The sequence below is a fragment of the Saimiri boliviensis genome, chromosome 19, assembly GCF_048565385.1.
Source record: "Saimiri boliviensis isolate mSaiBol1 chromosome 19, mSaiBol1.pri, whole genome shotgun sequence".
NCBI lineage: Eukaryota > Metazoa > Chordata > Mammalia > Primates > Cebidae > Saimiri > Saimiri boliviensis.
The window spans coordinates 31,874,406-31,893,753 of NC_133467.1; the positions used below are offsets into that span (position 1 = coordinate 31,874,406).

Below are 19,348 nucleotides of genomic sequence, written 5' to 3' on the forward strand. Positions count from 1 at the left end.
TTTTAGTTCTCTACAATTCTTGAGTTAGGCAGTCCCATTAACTCTGTTTTATAAAGCAAGGAACTGAAGTATAGAATGCTTTAGTAATATGCACAACAGCCACACAGCAGGTAAAGGGAAGAGCAAGTGGGAAGCCAGTTAAGGAAGGGAACGTATCCTAGGCAGAGGAATAGCCTTTGTAAAGGCACAGAGGAGTGAGAACGCTTGACAATCAGTGGGATTGGAATATAGGGCTGGGTAGTCAGGGACGGAACAGAATAGAAAAGTTGGGTGGGACTGGATATCGACATCCTGGAATCTCAGGTTCAAGGGAGGGCTGTATCTTGTGTGAAGAACTCCATGAAGGCTGTAACCAGGACTTCACGGGGGGCGGGGGGAATTTGCTCAACAGAAGCGTGAAAGGATCTGGAGCTCTCTACCCCTGAACTTAGCTATCCTTCACCCTCAGAGGCAAAAGAACCCCGGCTAGCCTCCTCCCGCTGAGGCCTCCCCCTCTGATCCCTCCAGGATTTAGGAAGAGATACCAGGTCATAGAAGAGGGGATGAAAGGTGGGGAGAAGACAGGTCTGAACCCTGGGTCCCAACACCGACCACGCCCCTAGGGCCCTGGGCAAAGAGTGACCTCACTGTTAGTCGCTGCCCAGGCTTGAAGTAAGAGGGGAGCAAGATCACGTGGGGGTGCTGTCCCGGCCTGCAAGTCCCAGTCCTGTCACACACTAGTCAGTTGGGGTCGGAGAAGGTCTTCCTGTGCTTTCGTTTACCTTGCCAGCCTCTAAACTAGGAGGCTTCTTCCCACATAAACACGCCCACAGCCTTTAGCTAACTTTCTAGGCAGAAAGTTTCCTACTGTGGCACAAGTCTACGGGCTCCCGGTGGAGGCTGAGGTTCTCCAGGGTGGAGACCACTGCAGCTGCCTCTGTAGGTCCAGATTCCCCGAACCTTTAACCCTTGTTCTGTCCCTCTCCCTCAAGCAGTCCTCCCTCTTTCTGCGCTGCGGCGCCTTTAAACCTTCTTGGCCCTTGCCCCGCCCCGGGTCCGCCCCGTCTGAGGCGGACCCTCCTGAAAACCCCCGGCTGGGCAGGGCGCATCACTTGCAGCTGCAGCCCCTGCGTTGAGTGAGTGCGCAGCTCTCCAGCCGGCTCGAACGGTGAGCAGCTCGAGGGGGACGGGAGTCGGGGGGATGTGCGTAGTCTGTAGAAAGCAAGAAGCCAGCGCTCTGGACTTGCTCCAGCGAGCTCCAGATCAAGGACTGCCACCAGGCAAGCGTGCGGTGACTGCTTTGCCCATCCCCATGCTGTCAGGTCCTGTCCCCAAGCCCTGACCCGACATTGTTGGACGACGTGGTCAGGCGAGGTTAGCCTGTGCACAGACGGGGCGTCCGTCCGGAGCAGGGACTCGGGGACTAAGTACCACCCGCGGGCTCCATCGCAGAGTCCTCAATGGGACGAGGGGAAAAAAGGGCGTCGGACATTAGCTGGCTGGCCCCGAGTGACCCCGGGGCCCGGCGCCGGCCCTGGCTCAGCTCGTGCTCCCGGGCTTTCCCGCGCGACCCTTCACTTCCTGGTTCCAGGAGCACGTGTGGGCGCTGCGTGCCTTCTGCGTCCCCGAGGCCGCCCTTTGCATTCCTGCTCCTGCCAGCTTGCTGTTCTGGGGACTCGAGGTCACGGGCTGGGGGGTGGAGGGTTGTGCTTGGGTCGCACGGTGACTTTCTGTGAAGCTCCAGTCATCTCTGTGACAGTCTCCGGACCTCGGGGGTCTGAGTGCTGCAGCCCTGATTGCGCCCCGGGGTGCCCTGCCTGGGTGAGGTTGGGGGGGGTACGGATGGCGGCTTTTACCCCAGTCGGAGCGCCGCTGCCCACACCGGGTGCCCCCTGCTGCTGGGAAAGCCGGTGGTGGCCGCGGGCGTGCGGGCGGGCTGCCCAGACCACTGCGTCACCCCAGCGGTGGGAGGGCGGTGGGTGACTCATGTGTTGTAACGGCCCAGGGTGTGGTCGTGGGGGTGGGGGCGGCGGCTGGGGGGCAGGACCTGCAGGAGCGGAAGTGAACTGCCGCCTCCTCCAGCGCCGCGGGCCTCCCGGGGCCACCTGGAGCCGGTGTCCTGGGAGTTCTGTGCGCAGTTGGTATCCGTGGGGCAGAGAGAAACGGGGTGAGAGTGGGGATGGAGTGTGGGATCCGAGGTAGTAGACCTGTGGCTGGGACGGGACTCCCCGCAGTTTCCTCTTTAACTCCAGAGCACTAGGCAGCGATAGCGCTCTGTCTCCAGCCCCCTCCCGGTTTCTCCTCCCCACTGCCGCGGAGACCTAACACTGCAGAGGAGGCCAAGGCAGGGCGGGCCCAGCAGGGGCCCTACCATTCCAGAACCAACAAATAGGTTTTGTCCAACAGCAACTCCCTTCCTCACCCCAAGGCCTCTGCCCTGGCCCTCCTCCCCGCCAGACTCCCCCCACAATCCTTTTTCATTCCATCCTTCTCCCTCCAGAACTTTGAGCTGTGGGTTCTCTAGCTCAGAACACGCTTGCCCTTCCCAGGGCGTTTCTTCTCCTAACTGCTGCTTCCTGCGCCTGCTTCTTCCCCAACGCGGGTCATTTCTTATCTCCCCCACATGCTGTCGGTTCCCACTGTAGCTGCCTCCTGGAGGAATCCCTTGCACCTGGCTAGACCGGGGAACTGCTGGGACGACCCCACTTCTGCCCCCGTACTCACAGCCGGCTCACCACAATGTCTGTGTGCAGCGGGGTGTTTCTGCCCGGGGCCCCCACCCAGCCTCCAACACTGTGTTTGGTATACAGAAGCCATGGCAACGGCCCCCACCTCATCCCTCCTCCCACGCAAGTCTTGGAGCTTCCTGTTTGTGTGGCCTCAGCTTTCTCTTCTGCTCCTGACTCTTGGTGGTGAGGGGCTGCCCTACGTTGGTTCCCTTAACAGTGGGCCGCCCCCCATCCTTGCGGCTGCCTGTGGCACCTCGCTCAGCGGGCTGGTGCCCTCACTGTACTCTTTGAGAACAGTCTCTGCCCCAAATCCGAGTTGGGAAGTTCCCCCGTGTCCCATCTGCACGGAGGATGGGAGTCCCTTTGTCTTCCCAATTAAACACCCTCGCCAAGAACCCTGAAGTCTCCCCTCCCCCACCCATGTCCGCCTTTGCCTTGGCTTTGGCTTTGGTGAGGTAAGCTTCCAGCCCAGGGTCTGGGTGGGGCCGAGTGCCTGGCGTGGCCCCTCCCCGTTTCCCGCCTATTGTAACTCCAGGGTGAGGGTGAGGGTTGTTCTCCGGCTGCTGTAGCGCTAGGGTTTAGACTGCTCGCTGCCAGCCCATCCCCCAGGTTGTTCAGCCGACGCCTTCCCTTGGGCTCCCCAGCTCTGGGGGTCCCCCACACCTGTCCTGCAGCTGGGCATATCTCTTCTCCCCACCCTGGTAGGAAACTTGCTTGCTATTTTCTTTATGATTTAGGGAGGGCAGGGGCAGGTCCCCTGGGGGTCCCTGGGCTGGATCTTCCCGGCTCCAGCAGCGGCAGCCCATCAGCTCCTGCCTGCCCGTGGGGGTGGGGAGGAGAAACAGCTGCTGGCCTGGCTGGAACTGCCCCTTCTCAGGACTCCGCCCTGCGGCTCTGGCACCTCAGCGCTGGAGGGCAGTGGCCCGGAGTGGAGCAGACACACTGCAGCTGGAGGCCGTGACCCTGCCAGCTGCGTCCAGGCCCGGAGTGGAGGCGGGGGGGGGGCCCCAGCATCCACTTTCCACCCAGTGATGGTGGGTCTGGGAGGCCAAGTTTGTACTGCCTTGGGGGTTGGGGGCCCTGGAAGGGTCTGGCTTCAGTCTCTTCTCTGCTCTTATCCCCAGTGTCTAGGTTAATCATTGTCCTGCGCTTTCTTTACCTGTGCCATGCTAATCCCTGAGCCTCAGGCCACTTGGTCCCTGGAAACACTGTCCGAGAGACCCAGGTGACTAGAGCACAGCCACTCGCAGAAGAGAGGTGTGAACCTGGGCTGCAGAAAGGGGGCTTGCCGGTGGTAGTAGCCCTTAGCCCCTTCCTCATCCTCCCTGTCTTCCAGCCATTCCCCGTGCCTCGGAGGTTAGAGGTTTCTGTGGTAGAGTGGCTGTAGGGGAGGGCAGGGCCACTTGTCTTGCTTTGTCTTCAGACCTCAGCCACCCCACCCCGCCTGCCTTCCCCCAGCTGATGGTGTGGGTGCCTGGCACTGTGGGTCAAGGCCCAGACTGACACTTATCTGACCCAGCTTTCGGGCTGGGGGAAGTGGAGGGGGGTGAGTTGCTCTTAATGAGGTTTAAAAATAACTGATTTTGGGGAGGAGATGACGGAAGTGTGCAGCTGGATAAGCTGGGGTAGAAAGAAGCAGCCATGTTGGAGTTGGACTGGGAGGGACTGGCCCGCGACACAGCTTCTGTGACTGAGGCGTGTTGAGGGTTTGAGGCACGCTGGTCCCCTTGTATTTTGCAGAGCACCAAGGCCTACTGAGGGGGTGGTGGGACTGTTTAACCTGAGTGTGTGGGAGAGGGGGAGCCAGAGTGACTTCATCCCTGAAGGCTGACCTGGCCTGGAGCCAGATGTGGTTAGAAGAGGTGGCTCTCGGCTGGGCGAGGTGGCTCATGCCTGTAATCCCAGCACTTTAGGAGATTGAGGCAGGCGGATCACGAGGGCATGAGATCAAGACCATCCTGGCCAACATAGTGAAACCTCATCTCTACTAAAAATGTAAAAATTAGCTGGGCTTGGTGTCACGCGCCTGTAGTCCCAGCTACTCTGGAGGCTGAGACTGAAGAATCACTTGAACCTGGGAGACGGAGGGTGCAGTGAGCCGAGATTGCGCCGCTGCACTCCAGCATGGCGACAGAGCAAGACTCCATCTCAAAAATAAAGAAGGGGTGGCTCTCTTTCCTCCCTTGAATGAAGATGCCTGTCCTGGGGGTCCCCTTTCATGAGCAGCCTGACAGCTAGCTCAGTTTTGGAGAAGAAAGACCAAACCCGGGTGAGGATGGGACAGAAAATGGGGACTGTGCCCCTTCTCGGTTCTTGGCTCCCCTTGGCATCAGTAGCATACCTGGATCTTGCTCAGCCTCTGAGTGTCAGACCCAGGTGGTGAGGTGTTGGATGGGAACACACTGCCACAGTGAGGTTGGCCGACTCGGGCCATTGGTGGTTGGGAAACCACCCAGTTCTTGCTAATCAAGGTCCTCCAAGTAAGTTAAAGAAACCCTCCTGTGTATTTCCCCATCCTGCCCTCTCTTCCGAGGTTTCCCCAGAAATATCACCCAGGGCTCCTGGATTAGTTCCCTATTTCTGCTGTAACAAATTCCTTCAAGCTTAGTGATTTAAAGCAACGCAAATACAGTATCTTACAGTTCTACAGACTTCAACAGGGGTCTCACTGGCTAAAATGCAGGTGTCGGCAGGGCTGTGTTCCTTCTAGGGGGTTTCGGGCGAATCCGTTTCCTTGCCTTTGCTGGCTTTTGGAGGCCACCTGCATTGCTTGGTTCTTGACCCTGTGTGACTCCAACTTCTGCTTTCATTGTCTCTTCCCCCATTCTGACTCACCTGTCTCCCACTTTCAGTTAGTAAGGACCCTTGTGATTACACTGGGCTCATCTGGATGATCCAGGATTATCTCCCCATCTCAAGGTCCTAATCACATCTATGAAGTCCCTTTTTGTCATGTAAGGTAACATATCCACAGGTTCTGGGAATTAGGACATGGATACCTTTTAAGGGGCCATGATTCTGCCTATTGTAGCTCCGAGAAGGGAAAGTAGAATTTTTTTTTTTTTCTTTTTTTTTGAGATAGAGTTTTGCTCTTGTTGCTGAGGCTGGAATGCAGTAGTGTGATCTTGGCTCACTGCAACCTCCACCTCCCCGGTTCAAGCAATTCTCCTGCCTCAGCTTCCCAAGTAGCTGGGACTACAGGCACGAATCACCATGCCTGGCTAATTTTTTGTATTTTTAGTAGAGACGGGGTTTCACTGTGTTAGCCAGGATGGTCTCGATCTCCTAACCTTGTGATCATCCACCTGCCTTGGTCTCCCAAAGTGTTGTGATTACTGGCGTGAGCCACCGGGCCCTGCCCTAGAATTTGTTTTTATTGCCTGGTTTCTCGTAGGCAATTTCTTTTGCTTGCTGAAATCCCACAAGGACCTATTCAGGCCTGCCTCTTCCAGAAAGCTTTCCCAGGCTGCTTCTGCCCATCTGCTTCTTTTAATTCTTACAACACGTGATCTGAACTGTACACTTCAATATTCTTTGTGTGCACTCCTTACCTGTTCATGTGTATTCACTGTGTCTCTCTGATGGCACTGTGGGTACTTGAGGACCAGCGACTTCTTTCTCTTTCACAATCCCTAGCACAAATAGTAGGTGCTCAATTAAAATCCAGTGGTTTGCACCAACCTAGATGGTTGAAAAAAAGAAGCAAAGAACACCCAGAGGTTGAGTGAGAGTAGATCCAACCAGGTTCCCAAACTGTTGCACATTCTCCCTCCTCTCCCCAAATCATTCTCTTTGCCAGGGATATAAAGAGCAGGGTTACATTTGGCAGCATTTCTGGTTCTCACCCTTGGGGCTCACCCTGGGGGATATAGCAGGCAGAATTCCTGAATTCCCCACTCCCCAGACTGCAAGGTGTTGATGGAAGGCCCGGGTGTGTCCTCTCCCTAGCTTCCCACAGCCACCGCCACCCATTGGAATGGCCAACAGGGGACCTGCATATGGCCTGAGCCGGGAGGTGCAGCAGAAGATTGAAAAGCAATATGACGCAGACCTGGAGCAGATCCTGATCCAGTGGATCACCACCCAGTGCCGAAAGGATGTGGGCCGGCCCCAGCCTGGGCGGGAGAACTTCCAGAACTGGCTCAAGGATGGCACGGTGAGAGCTGGGCCCCACTGGCTTAGAAGTGCAGGCAGAGCAGGCCTGGGCCCAGCGGACTGGGGATAGTTTAACCTGCATAGGGGAAGGCTGAGAGCACACAAGTCCCAGCTTCTTCCTCAGCCTGAAGGTCTCTGTCGAGGATGTGAGAGGGCCCATGCTTTCCTCCCTTCCCATGGAGTGGAGGGTAAGGGTGAATGCTCTCAGGAGAGAGCTGGGGGAGAGTATATTAGCAAGGAAAGACTAAAAACTGGCCTTTCACTCTGGGCTTGGAGGAAGGAGGCTGGCGAGAAGGACCCTGAGGCTTACCCTAGTGAAAGAGTCCAAGCTGTCTTCAGGCAGGACAGGAGCCCCTCTGGGTCCTTGTCTCTGATTCTGAGGGTGGTGCATGCTGAGCTGCGGTAGGTAGGCACGCTCTCACCTTTGCTGTCCTCATCCAGGTGCTCTGTGAGCTCATTAATGCGCTGTACCCCGAGGGGCAGGCCCCTGTAAAGAAGATCCAGGCCTCCACCATGGCCTTCAAGCAGATGGAGCAGATCTCTCAGTTCCTGCAGGCAGCTGAGCGCTATGGCATTAACACCACCGACATCTTCCAAACCGTGGATCTCTGGGAAGGTGGGACAGGGCCAGGGTCTGGGGCCTGTCATCCAGGAGACCAGAGATGGGGCTGGGCCCTCTTGACCGGGGAGAAGGGACTGTTTTCTGTCTCCCTGAGGAGAAAGAGGGGTGTGTTTGTGTTTTATGGAGGACTTGGTCATATTGTGGGCTGGAATATGGAGAAGGGTATGGAAATGAATTGTAAAAATAATTAGGAAGCTAGGCCTGCTGACTTAGTGATAGAGGTGGAATCCTGGCATCTGGGATCCTGTGGAGGCTGACACATTCCCATTCTCCTTCCCAGGAAAGAACATGGCCTGTGTGCAGCGGACGCTGATGAATCTGGGTGGGCTGGCAGTAGCCCGGGATGATGGGCTCTTCTCTGGGGATCCCAATTGGTTCCCTAAGTAAGTATTGCTGGGGCAGCCTCAGGGTCCAGCAGGTGCCCAGCCCTGTCCCTGGGAAATAAGCAATCTCAGTAGCAGCTGGCCCTTTACAAAGCACTTTCAGAACAGTCCTCATCTCACTTAATCCTCACAATACCCTCTGGCATGGCAAGTGATTGTCCCTTTGGACAGATGAGGCGGTGGCTTCAGAGAGCTTATGGCTCTTGAGGGCAGAGCTGGCACCAGTCCTGAGTCAACAGCAAAGCCTGCGCTCTGTCCAGGGAAGGGATTTACTAGGGTAGCCTGTGACCTCCTCCTAACCAGCTCTCCCTTGCCATGCAGGAAATCCAAGGAGAATCCTCGGAACTTCTCGGACAACCAGCTGCAAGAGGGCAGGAACGTGATCGGGTTACAGATGGGCACCAACCGTGGGGCGTCTCAGGCAGGCATGACCGGCTACGGTATGCCACGCCAGATCCTCTGATCCCACCCCAGGCCTTGCCCCTGCCCTCCCACGAATGGTTAATATATATGTAGATATATATTTTAGCAGTGACATTCCCAGAGAGCCCCAGAGCTCTCAAGCTCCCTTCTGTTAGGGTGGGGGTTCAGCCTGTCCTGTCACCTCTGGGGTGCCTATTGGCAGCCCCTTCCCCTAGCTTACTAATACATTCCCTACCCCATACTCATCAAAACTGGACCAACTGGGCTCTTCCTTTCCCCTGGGACCAAAATGTAGGGGCCTCAGCACCCCCACCACCATGCCTCTCCTCTCTCCTGGTCTGCTCTGTCCCTGAGCTCTGTGCCCTCCATCCATGCATGGCTGGGCGTCAGTGATGCTGCCTCCGCTTTCTGATGCTGGACTCGCCTTGCTTCTGCAAGCATGCTTCTCCCGCAGCTGTGGCTGCTGCAGGAACTTAATTTATAGGGAGGAGCCTGTGGCAGCTGCTGCCCCAGCCACAGCTGCATTGACTGTGCTCACCACACATCTGGGGCAGCCTTCCCTGGCAGAGGCCCTCATGGCTTCTCATTTTCCATTCCCCTCACTGTGGCTAAGGGGTAGGGTGAGGGGATGGAGAGGGAGGGCTGTCTACCATGGTCTGGGGCTTGAGGAAGATGAGTTTGTTGATTTAAATAAAGAATTTGTCTTTTTTGAATGGACTCTGGCGGTGTCTGGGACCACTGTGCCACTGTGGGGAAGCTGGGAGTACTGGGCAAAGGGCAGTGAGTGATGCCGGAAGGAGGGCAGAGATGAGAGTTTGCAGTGCGAACCCCTGTCTTCAGCTTCCTCCCCATCCCCATTCTCACTTGGTTTAGGGGAGGGTGGGTTGGAATTGAGGTGAGGATAGGATCTCACAGCTGAATGAAGAGTATGTAGACAGTGTCCACGGGGAGGTAAGGCCCTTTCTAGCCAATGGAATTGGATAATCCTGCCTACTACCTCTGGCTAGGTCTGCCTCTACAGCCAGAACAGCTTCTCTAGGAGAGTGGGGCTGGCTGCTGGCACCACCATGAATCCTGGCAAGGGCAGCTGTCTCCAGGTGAGAGGCCCTCAGGCAGGCTTGGGACGAGGTGGTCTGTGTTGGAGTTGGCGGGACCTGTGTAGGGGCTGAGGGTGGGGCTGCAGTGGTGAGGAGAGTGGAAAGCTGGGGAATGAGCAGGAGTGAGTTGGTGGCGGCGGCTGTTGATGGGTCCTAAGCACCTGCAAACTACACGCCTGGGAGGGACTGGTGGTAGAGCCTCCTTTCTAGGTGGGTAACCTTGGGCCAGTCAGTTTGGGGTCATGTTGTCTCCAGTGCCTATCCTTGACCCAGACATGAGTGCACTACCCATAGTTTTCTTTTTAAGACGGAGTCAGGCTCTGACACCCAGGCTGGATGGAGTGCAGTGACGCCACTTAGTTCACAGCAACTGCTGCCTTCGGGTTCAAGCAGTTCTCCTGCCTCAGCCTCCCGAGTAACTGGGACTACAGGTGCCCACCACTACGCCCAGCCAATTTTTGCATTTTTAGTAGAGATGGGGTTTCACCACATTGGCCAGTCTGGTCTCGAACTCCTGACCTCAAGTGATTCACCTGACCTCATGGTTCCACCTTTTCTTGCCATCTCCCAAGACCCCAGCCTCGGCCTCCTGGAAGTGCTGGGATTACAGGCTTGTGAGCCACCATGCCCAGCCCCACCCACAGTTTCTAACCTTTAGATGTTACCCTCACCCCAAGGCTTCCCAATCAGACCCTGTGTCTCCCCAGGGGGAATTTGAGGCACCCTGGGCCAGCCTGGCACTAGGTTCCAACCCCATCAGCCTTCCTTGCCCCTCTCCCCCTTTCTACTTTAGGGTTATCTCTGTCTCCCTAGGAGGAGAAAGTCAGGACCCTGTGCCTGAGGGACACAGGTTTATAACCAGAGCTTTTATTTTCTCCCCTTTCGCTCCCCTGTTTCTCCAAGGCTCCCTCTTCCAAGAAGCACCCACTAGGGGCCAGGCCCCCTGCCAGTGCTCCATAGCCATGGCTGTCAGCCTTGGCTCCACACCATGCCACGCCACGCCACACCTTGGGAGAGGCTGTATTTGCTTGCTTGCTGTGCTCTCACAGACTGTGGCACAGATCAGATAGGCTGCAGCCTATGGGCAAATTCCCAGGGAATTAGATCCTTCATCTCCCATTCAGGAAGGCTTTGTGGAATGCTAGTGATGTCATCGCAGAGAAAACATTGAATTCGCTATTTATACTAGGACAACAAACCATCACCTTCCCTGGTTTAACAATAGCTATAAATTTTTGGCCACACGCCTCACAACTCTGAGAAATGCCGTTTGTCACCGTGTCAGCACTGAGAACCACTGCTTTCTCCCAGAAGACTCTCACAAATGCCCAGGAGTGGCTATCACTGTAATATGTTCCCCATTTTGTCCTTAGGTGAGGAGACTGGGTCTCAGAAGGGCCAGGGAACATGCCCAGGGCCACAAAGCAATTAAGGGAGGAGCAGGGATTTGCATCCAATCAACCTGGCTCTGAACCCAGCTGAGCCTGTGCAGGTCTAGGCTCAGCAAGAACTGAAGCTGTGGAGGGACCAGGGGACAGAGGTGGTGGTAGGTGGCGGGGCGGTGCTGCTCATCTGCAAGCTGAAGGTGATAGTTCCCCCCTCATGAAGTTGCCATGAGGATTAGATGAGGCTCGGAAAGCACTTTGCACAGGGACGGTGAGCACACAGTGCTCAGGAAATGGAAGTGTGGGGAATAAAAGGTAGAACATTTGTGTGTGGACCCTGGACTGAGAGGAAGCTGATGCCGGTAGTGTCATGCCCTTCGCCACCATCCTGTTGAACACGGGTGAAGATGCTTTGGGTGGCCCTATCCCCACTCCCTGGAATAGTTTATTTTCAAGAAAGACACCGGCTGGATTTGAGAGGTGCTCATCCGTGGGGCTCCCCTTTCTTCTGGCTGCACCCACCACCACCCAAGCCTTGTAAGGAATCTCGGCGTCCCCTTTCTCCATCTAACTGCAGACTCAGCTGCTGCTTCCTTCTGGAACCGGCCTCCACTGGCATCCCAGCATTTTGTTTTGCTTTCTGTTTTTCTGCTTTTTAGTATTTTGTCTTACCTGAGGTCACAATTTCATCCCCAAACTCGGCCTCTCTCATCTCTGACCCCACTTCAGGCCCAGGAGCCGAGACCAGGCACCAGCCTGTATATGATTCTGCCTTTTCTTGCCATCTCCCGATACCTTATTCTCCGTGGCTCCCTACTGTGGCAGTCTCTCTCTCTCTCTCTCTCTCTCTCTCTCTCTCTCTCTCTCTCTCTCTCTTTTTTTGAGACGGAGTTTCGCTCTTGTTACCCAGGCTGGAGTGCAATGGCGCGATCTCGGCTCACCGCAACCTCCGCCTCCTGGGCTCGGGCAATTCTCCTGCCTCAACCTCCTAAGCAGCTGGGATTACAGGCACGCGCCACCATGCCCAGCTAGTTTTTTGTATTTTCAGTAGAGACGGGGTTTCACCATGTTGACCAGGATGGTCTTGATCTCTCGACCTTGTGATCCACCCGCCTCGGCCTCCCAAAGTGCTGGGATTACAAGCTTGAGCCACCGCGCCCGGACTCTCTCTCTTTTTTTTAAAGTTCCGGATACATGTGTTGAATGTGCAGGTTTATTACATAGGTGTATGTGTGCTATGGTGGTTTGTTCCATCTATCAGCCCATCACCTCGGTTCTAAGCCCCACCCCCAACGCTCTTCCCACCACAGGCCCCGGTGTGTGTTGTTCCCCTGCCTGTGTCTATGTGTTCTCATTGTTCGACTCCCTATCAGGTGTCTCCTAACACTCTGCCCTTGCAGGGCTGCTGTTGCCGCCTGGAACTATCTCCTTCCAGGTCTCACCCCCAGTTGCGCCTTATCTCCTTCAGGTTTTTGTTCAGATGTCACCTTCCCTGATCACCTCATTTAAAACTGCACACTCCACCCTCAGCCTGCACCCCGTGCTCTGCTCCTGCTTGCTTTTATCACTACCTGACACCCAATATATTTTAATTATTTATTTTCTGTCCCCTCCCATAGAATGTACACTACAGAAAAGCAGGCTTTTGTTGGTTTTGCTCATGTGGAATAGTGGCTGGCATGTTGTAGGTGCTGGATAAATATTTGTTGAATGAATGAATGAGCACGACACCACCCTCATGCTCTTCAGTCCCCCGGCTTGGCAACATAGTGCCCAGCCAGCCCAAGGGCCTAGCAACCCAGCCTGCCATCAGATCTGAGATAAAGCCCAGCTCGTCTGTCTGCTTCCAATGCTTCCAGACTATTCATTTCCAAAGAACAAAAGCCCGAGAAGCTGCATTTCCTACAGACAGAGGAAAGGAGGTTGGAGGGTGGAGTGCATGCTCTGGATAAATGGAAGGTGATTTTTTTTTCCCCCACACCTCTCTCTCAATGGAAGGCGATTTGAGGATTTGGGGAAAAAAGAATGGGAGGAGGGCAGGAGGAAGACGGAGGAACCAGCTTTGGTTATTTGTTCCTGGCCTTCAGCCTGGAAGTGGAAAATCACTATGGAGGTGGAGGCAAAGTAGGCTTGGCTCGTCGTGGCCAATGGAAAGGAGAGCTGGGGAAGGGAGGGAGAGAGGAGGAGGAGGAGGAGGAGGAGGAGGAGGAGGAGGAAGAGGAGGAGGAGGAGGGGGAGGAGGAGGAGGAGGACGAAGGGAGAAGGAAGAGGGTTTCAGATGCTCCACCCAGTTTGGCTCACCTGTGGGTAACAAGCGTAGCTCTGTGCCGCCTATTCATGTGCGTGTGAGTGTGCATCCAGGTGTGTGAGAATTCGCAGGGCTAGGGCTGGGGGGAGTGCAGGTGGGAGGAGATGAATCTGTGGCTGTGGGTGGAGGCTACCTATGAGTATGTGTTTACCAAGGATTGGGGATAATGGGTGCAGAGAGGGGTTTGTCCTGTGTGCGTAGGCATCTGTGTGTTTGTACATGGCTCCGTGGAGAACAATATGTCCCATTCCTGCCTCAACCGCTGAAGGAGGCCTCTGAGAGCTTGGCAGAAGGCCGAAGGAGCAGTGGAGCAGGGAAAGAGCTGGATGATAGGACCCCAGGGGGGAACAATAAAGGGCCTGGGATTAAATTTGTTGAAGAAAAGGCTAAAAGGGTGAATTAATAACTGTCTTCTTGAGAAGAAATGAGTTTTAGTCCCAGTGGCCAGGGAGGCAGATTAGAAGAAAATGCACCAAAGTTGCATCTGGAGAAACTTAGATTAGACAAGGAAAAACGATCCTCTTGACTCTGAAGGTTATTAGCCTTTGGAATCTCTTAAGGGTCGGGAGGAATGTCTTCAATAATAGGACAAATGGTATCTTGTTGCAGAGAAAAATGGGCAGTTCTGCCTGGGCATGCTCATATACACACTGATTTTTTTCATTCATATATTCATTCATTTAACAGTTATTGAGGTCCTGTTTTTATGGGGGATGTGGATTATTAATACACGATCTCTTTGCTCAAAGAGTGCATAGTTCGGTAGATACAACACAGACGGGAGCCACAATAATTCAGGAAACCCGTGACATGTGCCTTTGGAGAAATGCAAATAGGGCTTTGTGGGAGGACTACTGTCTGCCTCTCAATGCTCTGGATGAATTCCTGCATGGTGACTGGTGGTGACGTCATGGGGAGCTGAGGTGGCATACCTCAGGGATCGTCTCCCTTGATGATCAGCCCAGGGTAGTGGGAGAGCCAGATGGGGGGACCGTTCTGGAAAAAGGAGCAGTCCCTGGCTTTGCGGTCAGAAGTCAGGTTTCAGTGTGGGGTGAGGGGCTATTTCTTTCCTGCCTGGAGTGGGGAAGGGCAAAAAGGCCTGAGTGACAGTGAGAACCAGGGATCAGGTAAGGACAGACCAACATCACTGGAGCTGGGGGTAGGTCTGAAGGGGTTCTATAAACATCTCCTCAGACACTGGGACTGTCAACTGTTTTACATCACTGTTGGCAAGACGTGAGACGAAGTCTTGCTCTGTCGCCCAGGCTGAAGTGGAGTAGCGTGATCTCGGCTGACTCCAACCTCCACCTCCCGGGTTCAAGCAATTCTCCTGCCTTAGCCTCCCGAGTAGCTGGGATTACAGGCATCCACCACCATGCCTGGATAATTTTTGTATTTTAGTAGAGACAGGGTTTCACCATGTTGGCCAGGCTGGTCTCGAACTCCTGACCTCAGGTGATCTGCCTGCCTCAGCCTCCCAAAGTGCTGGGACCGCCCCTGGCCCCTCTCTCATTTTATAGATGAGGAAACTGAAGCTAAGGGAATAAAAGTAACTTGCTGAACCCGGCTAGTGGAAAACCAGATTTAAGTTTCTGACCACTCAAGTCCAAGCTATTGGCTACCCTGTCATAGGGCTCCCCTGTGAGGTGGCTGACCCCGGGGAAGGGTTCAACCTGCAGAGGGCTTGAGCTGCGGTTTCTCTGTGAGCGGAGGCCCAGGGCCACAGTGGAGGAAGGAAGAGGTCGGGTTTGGGAAGACAGTGCAGGAAGTTCAGTTCTGCAGCTGCCACTTCTCTGAGGCAAGTGCGGATCTGGCAGCTTTAGATGGGAACTAATGGAGAGTACCTGAGGACCAGCAACTGGGGGTTTCTGTCCCCAAGTCTCCCTGATCTTTCTAGAGGCTCCTCAGACAACCAACTCTTATCTCCAGCAATAAAAGCCACCACAACCGTCAGGATGATGCCTGAGACTTGCACTTTCAAGGCATTAGCATATCTTAATTCCCGAGAGGCTTGTTTCCTCCTGGTAAGGCTTTAGTAGTTTTATGCCCTTTAGAGAGAAGAGAAGAACTAAGCCTAGCGAGGGTAAGTGATTTTCAGGGTCCCCGTGCTCTTGGGAGTAGAAAGCCTGCCTTATGTATCTTTATGTGGTTCACAGGTCTCAGAACAGTGTCGGGCCCAGAAGGAGCTCAGTTCAAGTCCATTGTTTTGAATTGGTTCTGCACGGGCTGGAATCCGGGTCTCTGGACTCCTGGTCACTCACTTGATGTTGAAATACCCAAAGTCAAGTGTACCCCTGGAGATGAGTTTGGCTGTAGACTACAGTGGACACAGGATGGTGGGATACCCCAGCTCCCATCCTCTGTTTTCTCCTAACCCTGCTACAAGGAGTCTCAACTTCTTCAAACTTGTTCTATTCTCTAAGTGACATCCTCAGACTGCCAGCATTGGAATCTCCTGGGCCGCTGGTTAGAAATGCAGATTCCATGATGTGGTCTGGTCATAGAGACACAAGGCCCAGTGGTCACTGAGGGATGTGGTCTCTGCATGGACTATCTTAATTCCCTGCCATGCCTCCACATGCTGCCTGGTAGAGTGGGCCTTCCACAAATCAATATGTTAAATGAATGGAAAAAAAAAAAAAAGGAATGCAGATTCCAGTTAGACCTCTGAGACCTATGGACTGAGACTCTGCAGCAGAGGTAGTGGGCATGGCGTCTTGAATTTGCATTTAAACAGGCTTCCTCCATAATCCTTAGGCAACAACGACCTAGGAGATTCCCGAGAGAAGTTTCTCCAGCAAGAAAATTGAGGTCTGCTAGGCCTGGCCTTGAGGCCTTGAACAAGAGTTGGCTCTCCCCCTCCCCCTGCACTGTTTGGTGACTGTGGCTGGGTTGCCAGGGGAACCAGGCTGTGTAACTTCCTGGCTTTGGCGGTTTTCCCCTCCTTGGCCTTATCTCAGCATCCGCCACCCAGTCCAGGGCCTGTGCTGGTCACGTAGGAGGAGAAGCTGGTGCCAGGCGTGTGGAGGCGTGCCTAGGACACCAGGGCAAGGCTGGCCCAAGGACTTGGGGCAAGCAAGAGGGTGGAGATGCGGTTTTCAAGAAGGCAAGGAGGCTGCAGATTTTGTTAATGTCTTTCTCTTTGGTCTGAGAGATAGCTGCACTGTGGGAATGTTGGGGGGTGGGGCAGGGGTTGGTCAGCCTGGGGCTCTGTCTGTCATTATTCTGGCATTTCAACTCCTCATTCATGGCCTAATTCCCCCTCCCTGGGAGTAGGGGCACCAATCATACTGTGGGTTGGCCTGTGTCCCTCTTTCTCCTCCTTCCTCCCTCTGCTCTCTAGACCCAGGGCCTCCAGTGCCCCTCAGAACTCCTCACTACCATCCCCACCCTAACATCTCTGCCCCAGCTTTATTCGCCCCTACTTATTCTTCTTGGCTGCAAATTTCTTCCTTTTCTTCAGACTCTGTCTCCTCTCCGTGGCCCATGCTGGGTCTCTTAGAAGGTAGCAGGAAGCCCTGAGAGTCTTTAAGAATGGAAAAGAGAAAAAGTTTTGAAGAACGAGGGAAGGCAGGAAAGAGTTGAGTAAAATAATTCATGCATTTAAGCATTTGTTTGTGTTTTCAGCCATACTTTGATTTAGAAAGAATTTAAAGCAGTTTCGAGAATTCAAGTGTTCCAGGAAGAAAGGGAACAATGAAAATAGTGAAATAGCCTCTCAGGCCTCTTTGCAACTTGGAGGATTTATGATCTGATTCCTGATGGTGCTTATATTACATTAAGAACAAATAACCCCCCCCCCCCCCCACCACCACCACCACTCCCATCACCATATTCCCATGCTCTGGGGGAAAGAAGTGCAAAGAAAACAGCCAGACACTGTGAAAATTGATTTTCCAGCCTGCTCTTATCTTCATGATATCTTTCTTTGGGGCTCTGACCCTATCGCACAGATAGAGAAACGAGGCCCAGGTGGTTCAGGAAGTTAGCCAAGGTCTCTCACCTCTATGTGGCTGAGACAGGGTTCAAACCCGCTGATCTGTCTCCAAAATCAGTCACCACTTCTCCACTTTGCTCCTCCGGGGAGCACAAATTAGCGAGAGCTTCTTCTAGGATATCCTAGATGGAATTATTGACTAGAAACCAAGCCTAGAAGAAGTAATACTGTACTGAGGACCGAATGGGCATCGCAGAATTCCTTTATGGGGGAGTACCCCTAAAATGGGAGCAGAGGCTATATAGGGAAATGTGAACAGGTCCAAAGGAAGTGGGGTGACGCCTATCTTGGAGAATTCCCAGGAGCTAGCAAAGGAGTTCAGAGGAACCCTGAGAGAAATAGACCATCACTAACACAAGCTATATGCACTTACACAGACTCTGCCACAGGAATGTGGAAATCCCATGTCTCGTTCCAAATCTATGGTCCTGCTACCCCCATCCCAGTTCCTTCTTCTTCCTTCACATCCAGCTTCAGCATCTCTGATCCCTGCACTGCGAGGTGCAGTTTCCTAAATGCATTTCAGAGAAGGGGGACAGGGAAGAGAGGAGGAGAAGGCAGGGGACAGGAGGGGAGGGAAGGGGATGGGAAGGACAGAGCAGGCATCAGGGAACCAGTCTCCTTTCTCATGGTTCTTAGATAGGAAACATGCTCAAGTAACAGGCCAGAATTTTCATTGTAACCAAACGGCTCTGCTGGACCTTGTCTTCCAGGCTCCTCCCATTTAAATGTGCTTATTCGTCAGAGAGTCAAAATTCTTATCCCTCCCACCTCCACCAAGCGCCAAGCGGGGAGCACCTCTGGGCCAGTGGGGTGACCAGCACCCAGGTCTAGTGGCTGCGAGGTAAAGGTGCCAGGACCCAGTCCAGCCCAAGATTGCTGGGCTCTGCTCCTGGCTCCTCTACACCCAGCTCCTCTCTTGGCTCTGAGCTCCTGGCCTCTGGCCGCCAATCAGACTTTACCCTGAGACTTCTCTGGGAGTAGGAAGGATCAGGGAGCCTGAGGTGGGGTTAGAGTTGGACCGAGAATCCGGACCTGCCCTCTTTCTCAGGCATCTTTAGCCTCTGAACTTTCCCCACTGTTCTCAGTCCTTAGCTTGCTGGGCAGTGAGAACCGGTTGAAAATGGGATGGAGAACTAGGAGGAGCGGGAAATGAGAGCTTGGAGGAAGGAAGGGGACTCTAAAGATGAAGAAGTAGAAATGCGGAAAAGAAAAGCTGGAAAACAACAGTGAGAAGAGTGAGCAGAGCTTGGCCGAGGTTGGGAGGTGAGAGTAAGGGCACCCCGCTTCCCGCCCCCAGCAGCACCGGATATGGCTGCATTTTTGAAACAAGTTTTGCTGAAAAGGAGAAGGTTGCCTCCCTCCTTATCAGGGTGGACCCTGGTTTTGTGAGGTATGAAGCTTATACAATTTCTAAAGCTCCATTTGTGAAAAACAACACAAAATTATTAAGACAAGATTACAGAAGTAAACATTTGTTTTGAATAATACATTCATAACAAATTATAAATTTTAAAAAGCCTGGCAAATACTATAAGATCTAGAAAAGTAACACAGGATTTGTGTGAATTAACTGCTTGAAGCAACTCTAAAATACAGTAGTTTTATCCTTACTTTTTTTTTTTTTTTTGAAACGGAGTTTTGCTCTTATTGCCCAGGCTGGAGTGCAGTAATGTAATCTCGACTCACCACAACTTCTGCCTCCCGGGTTCAAGCGATTCTCCTGCCTCAAGCCTCCAGAGTAACAGGGATTACAGGCATGCACCACCACGCCAGGCTAATTTTTTGTATTTTTAGTGGAGACGGGGTTTCTCCATGTTGGTCAGGCTGGTCTCGAACCCCCAACCTCAGGTGATCCGCTTGCCTCAGCTTCCCAAAGTGCTGGGATTACAGGTGTGAGTCACCGTGCCCAGGTGTATTTTCACCTGCATATACTTTGTCTCTTCATATGACAACAATATTCTAATATCATTTTCTACACTCAAATGCTTTTTCTTGTTCTCTCACTCAACAGCAGCAATCAAGGCAGACAGGGGACTTCTGTGATGAAACGTGGGGGTTTTGTCCCCACCAACAAACAAGCAGTCGGTAACAGCTCAAATGCAACACATGCTGTCTACCTGGAGATAGCGTCAGATCCCAAAAGTTGGGGCCTTAGCCTCTAAAACTGCTCTCCGCTTCAGACAGCAGTCACGAGTCTGGGTGTCAGGAACTTCTCACTGACCAGCTTCAAGCTGGAGCTCCCACAACCCCCTCTTTGGGTTTGATTC

At 53.6% G+C, this 19,348-nt stretch overlaps 1 protein-coding gene across 4 annotated transcripts; it reads left to right on the top strand.

Annotated features, from left to right (window-relative positions):
* The first annotated feature begins 1,039 nt into the window (after nucleotides 1-1,039).
* TAGLN2 (transgelin 2) lies at nucleotides 1,040-9,008 on the top strand. 4 transcript variants are annotated; one of them, XM_010348532.3, is made up of 5 exons: nucleotides 1,040-1,147; nucleotides 6,657-6,864; nucleotides 7,305-7,479; nucleotides 7,766-7,868; nucleotides 8,190-9,008. In XM_010348532.3, the coding sequence occupies exons 2-5, from the start codon at nucleotides 6,685-6,687 to the stop codon at nucleotides 8,329-8,331; spliced, it is 600 nt and encodes a 199-aa protein (XP_010346834.1). In that variant the 5' UTR covers nucleotides 1,040-1,147; nucleotides 6,657-6,684; the 3' UTR covers nucleotides 8,332-9,008. The 4 variants fall into 4 exon arrangements, with proteins under 4 accessions (XP_010346834.1, XP_074245873.1, XP_039316056.1 ...); XM_074389772.1 differs by lacking the exon at nucleotides 1,040-1,147 and adding an exon at nucleotides 1,780-1,800; XM_039460122.2 differs by lacking the exon at nucleotides 1,040-1,147 and adding an exon at nucleotides 2,123-2,146.
* Nucleotides 9,009-19,348: the final 10,340 nt, after the last annotated feature.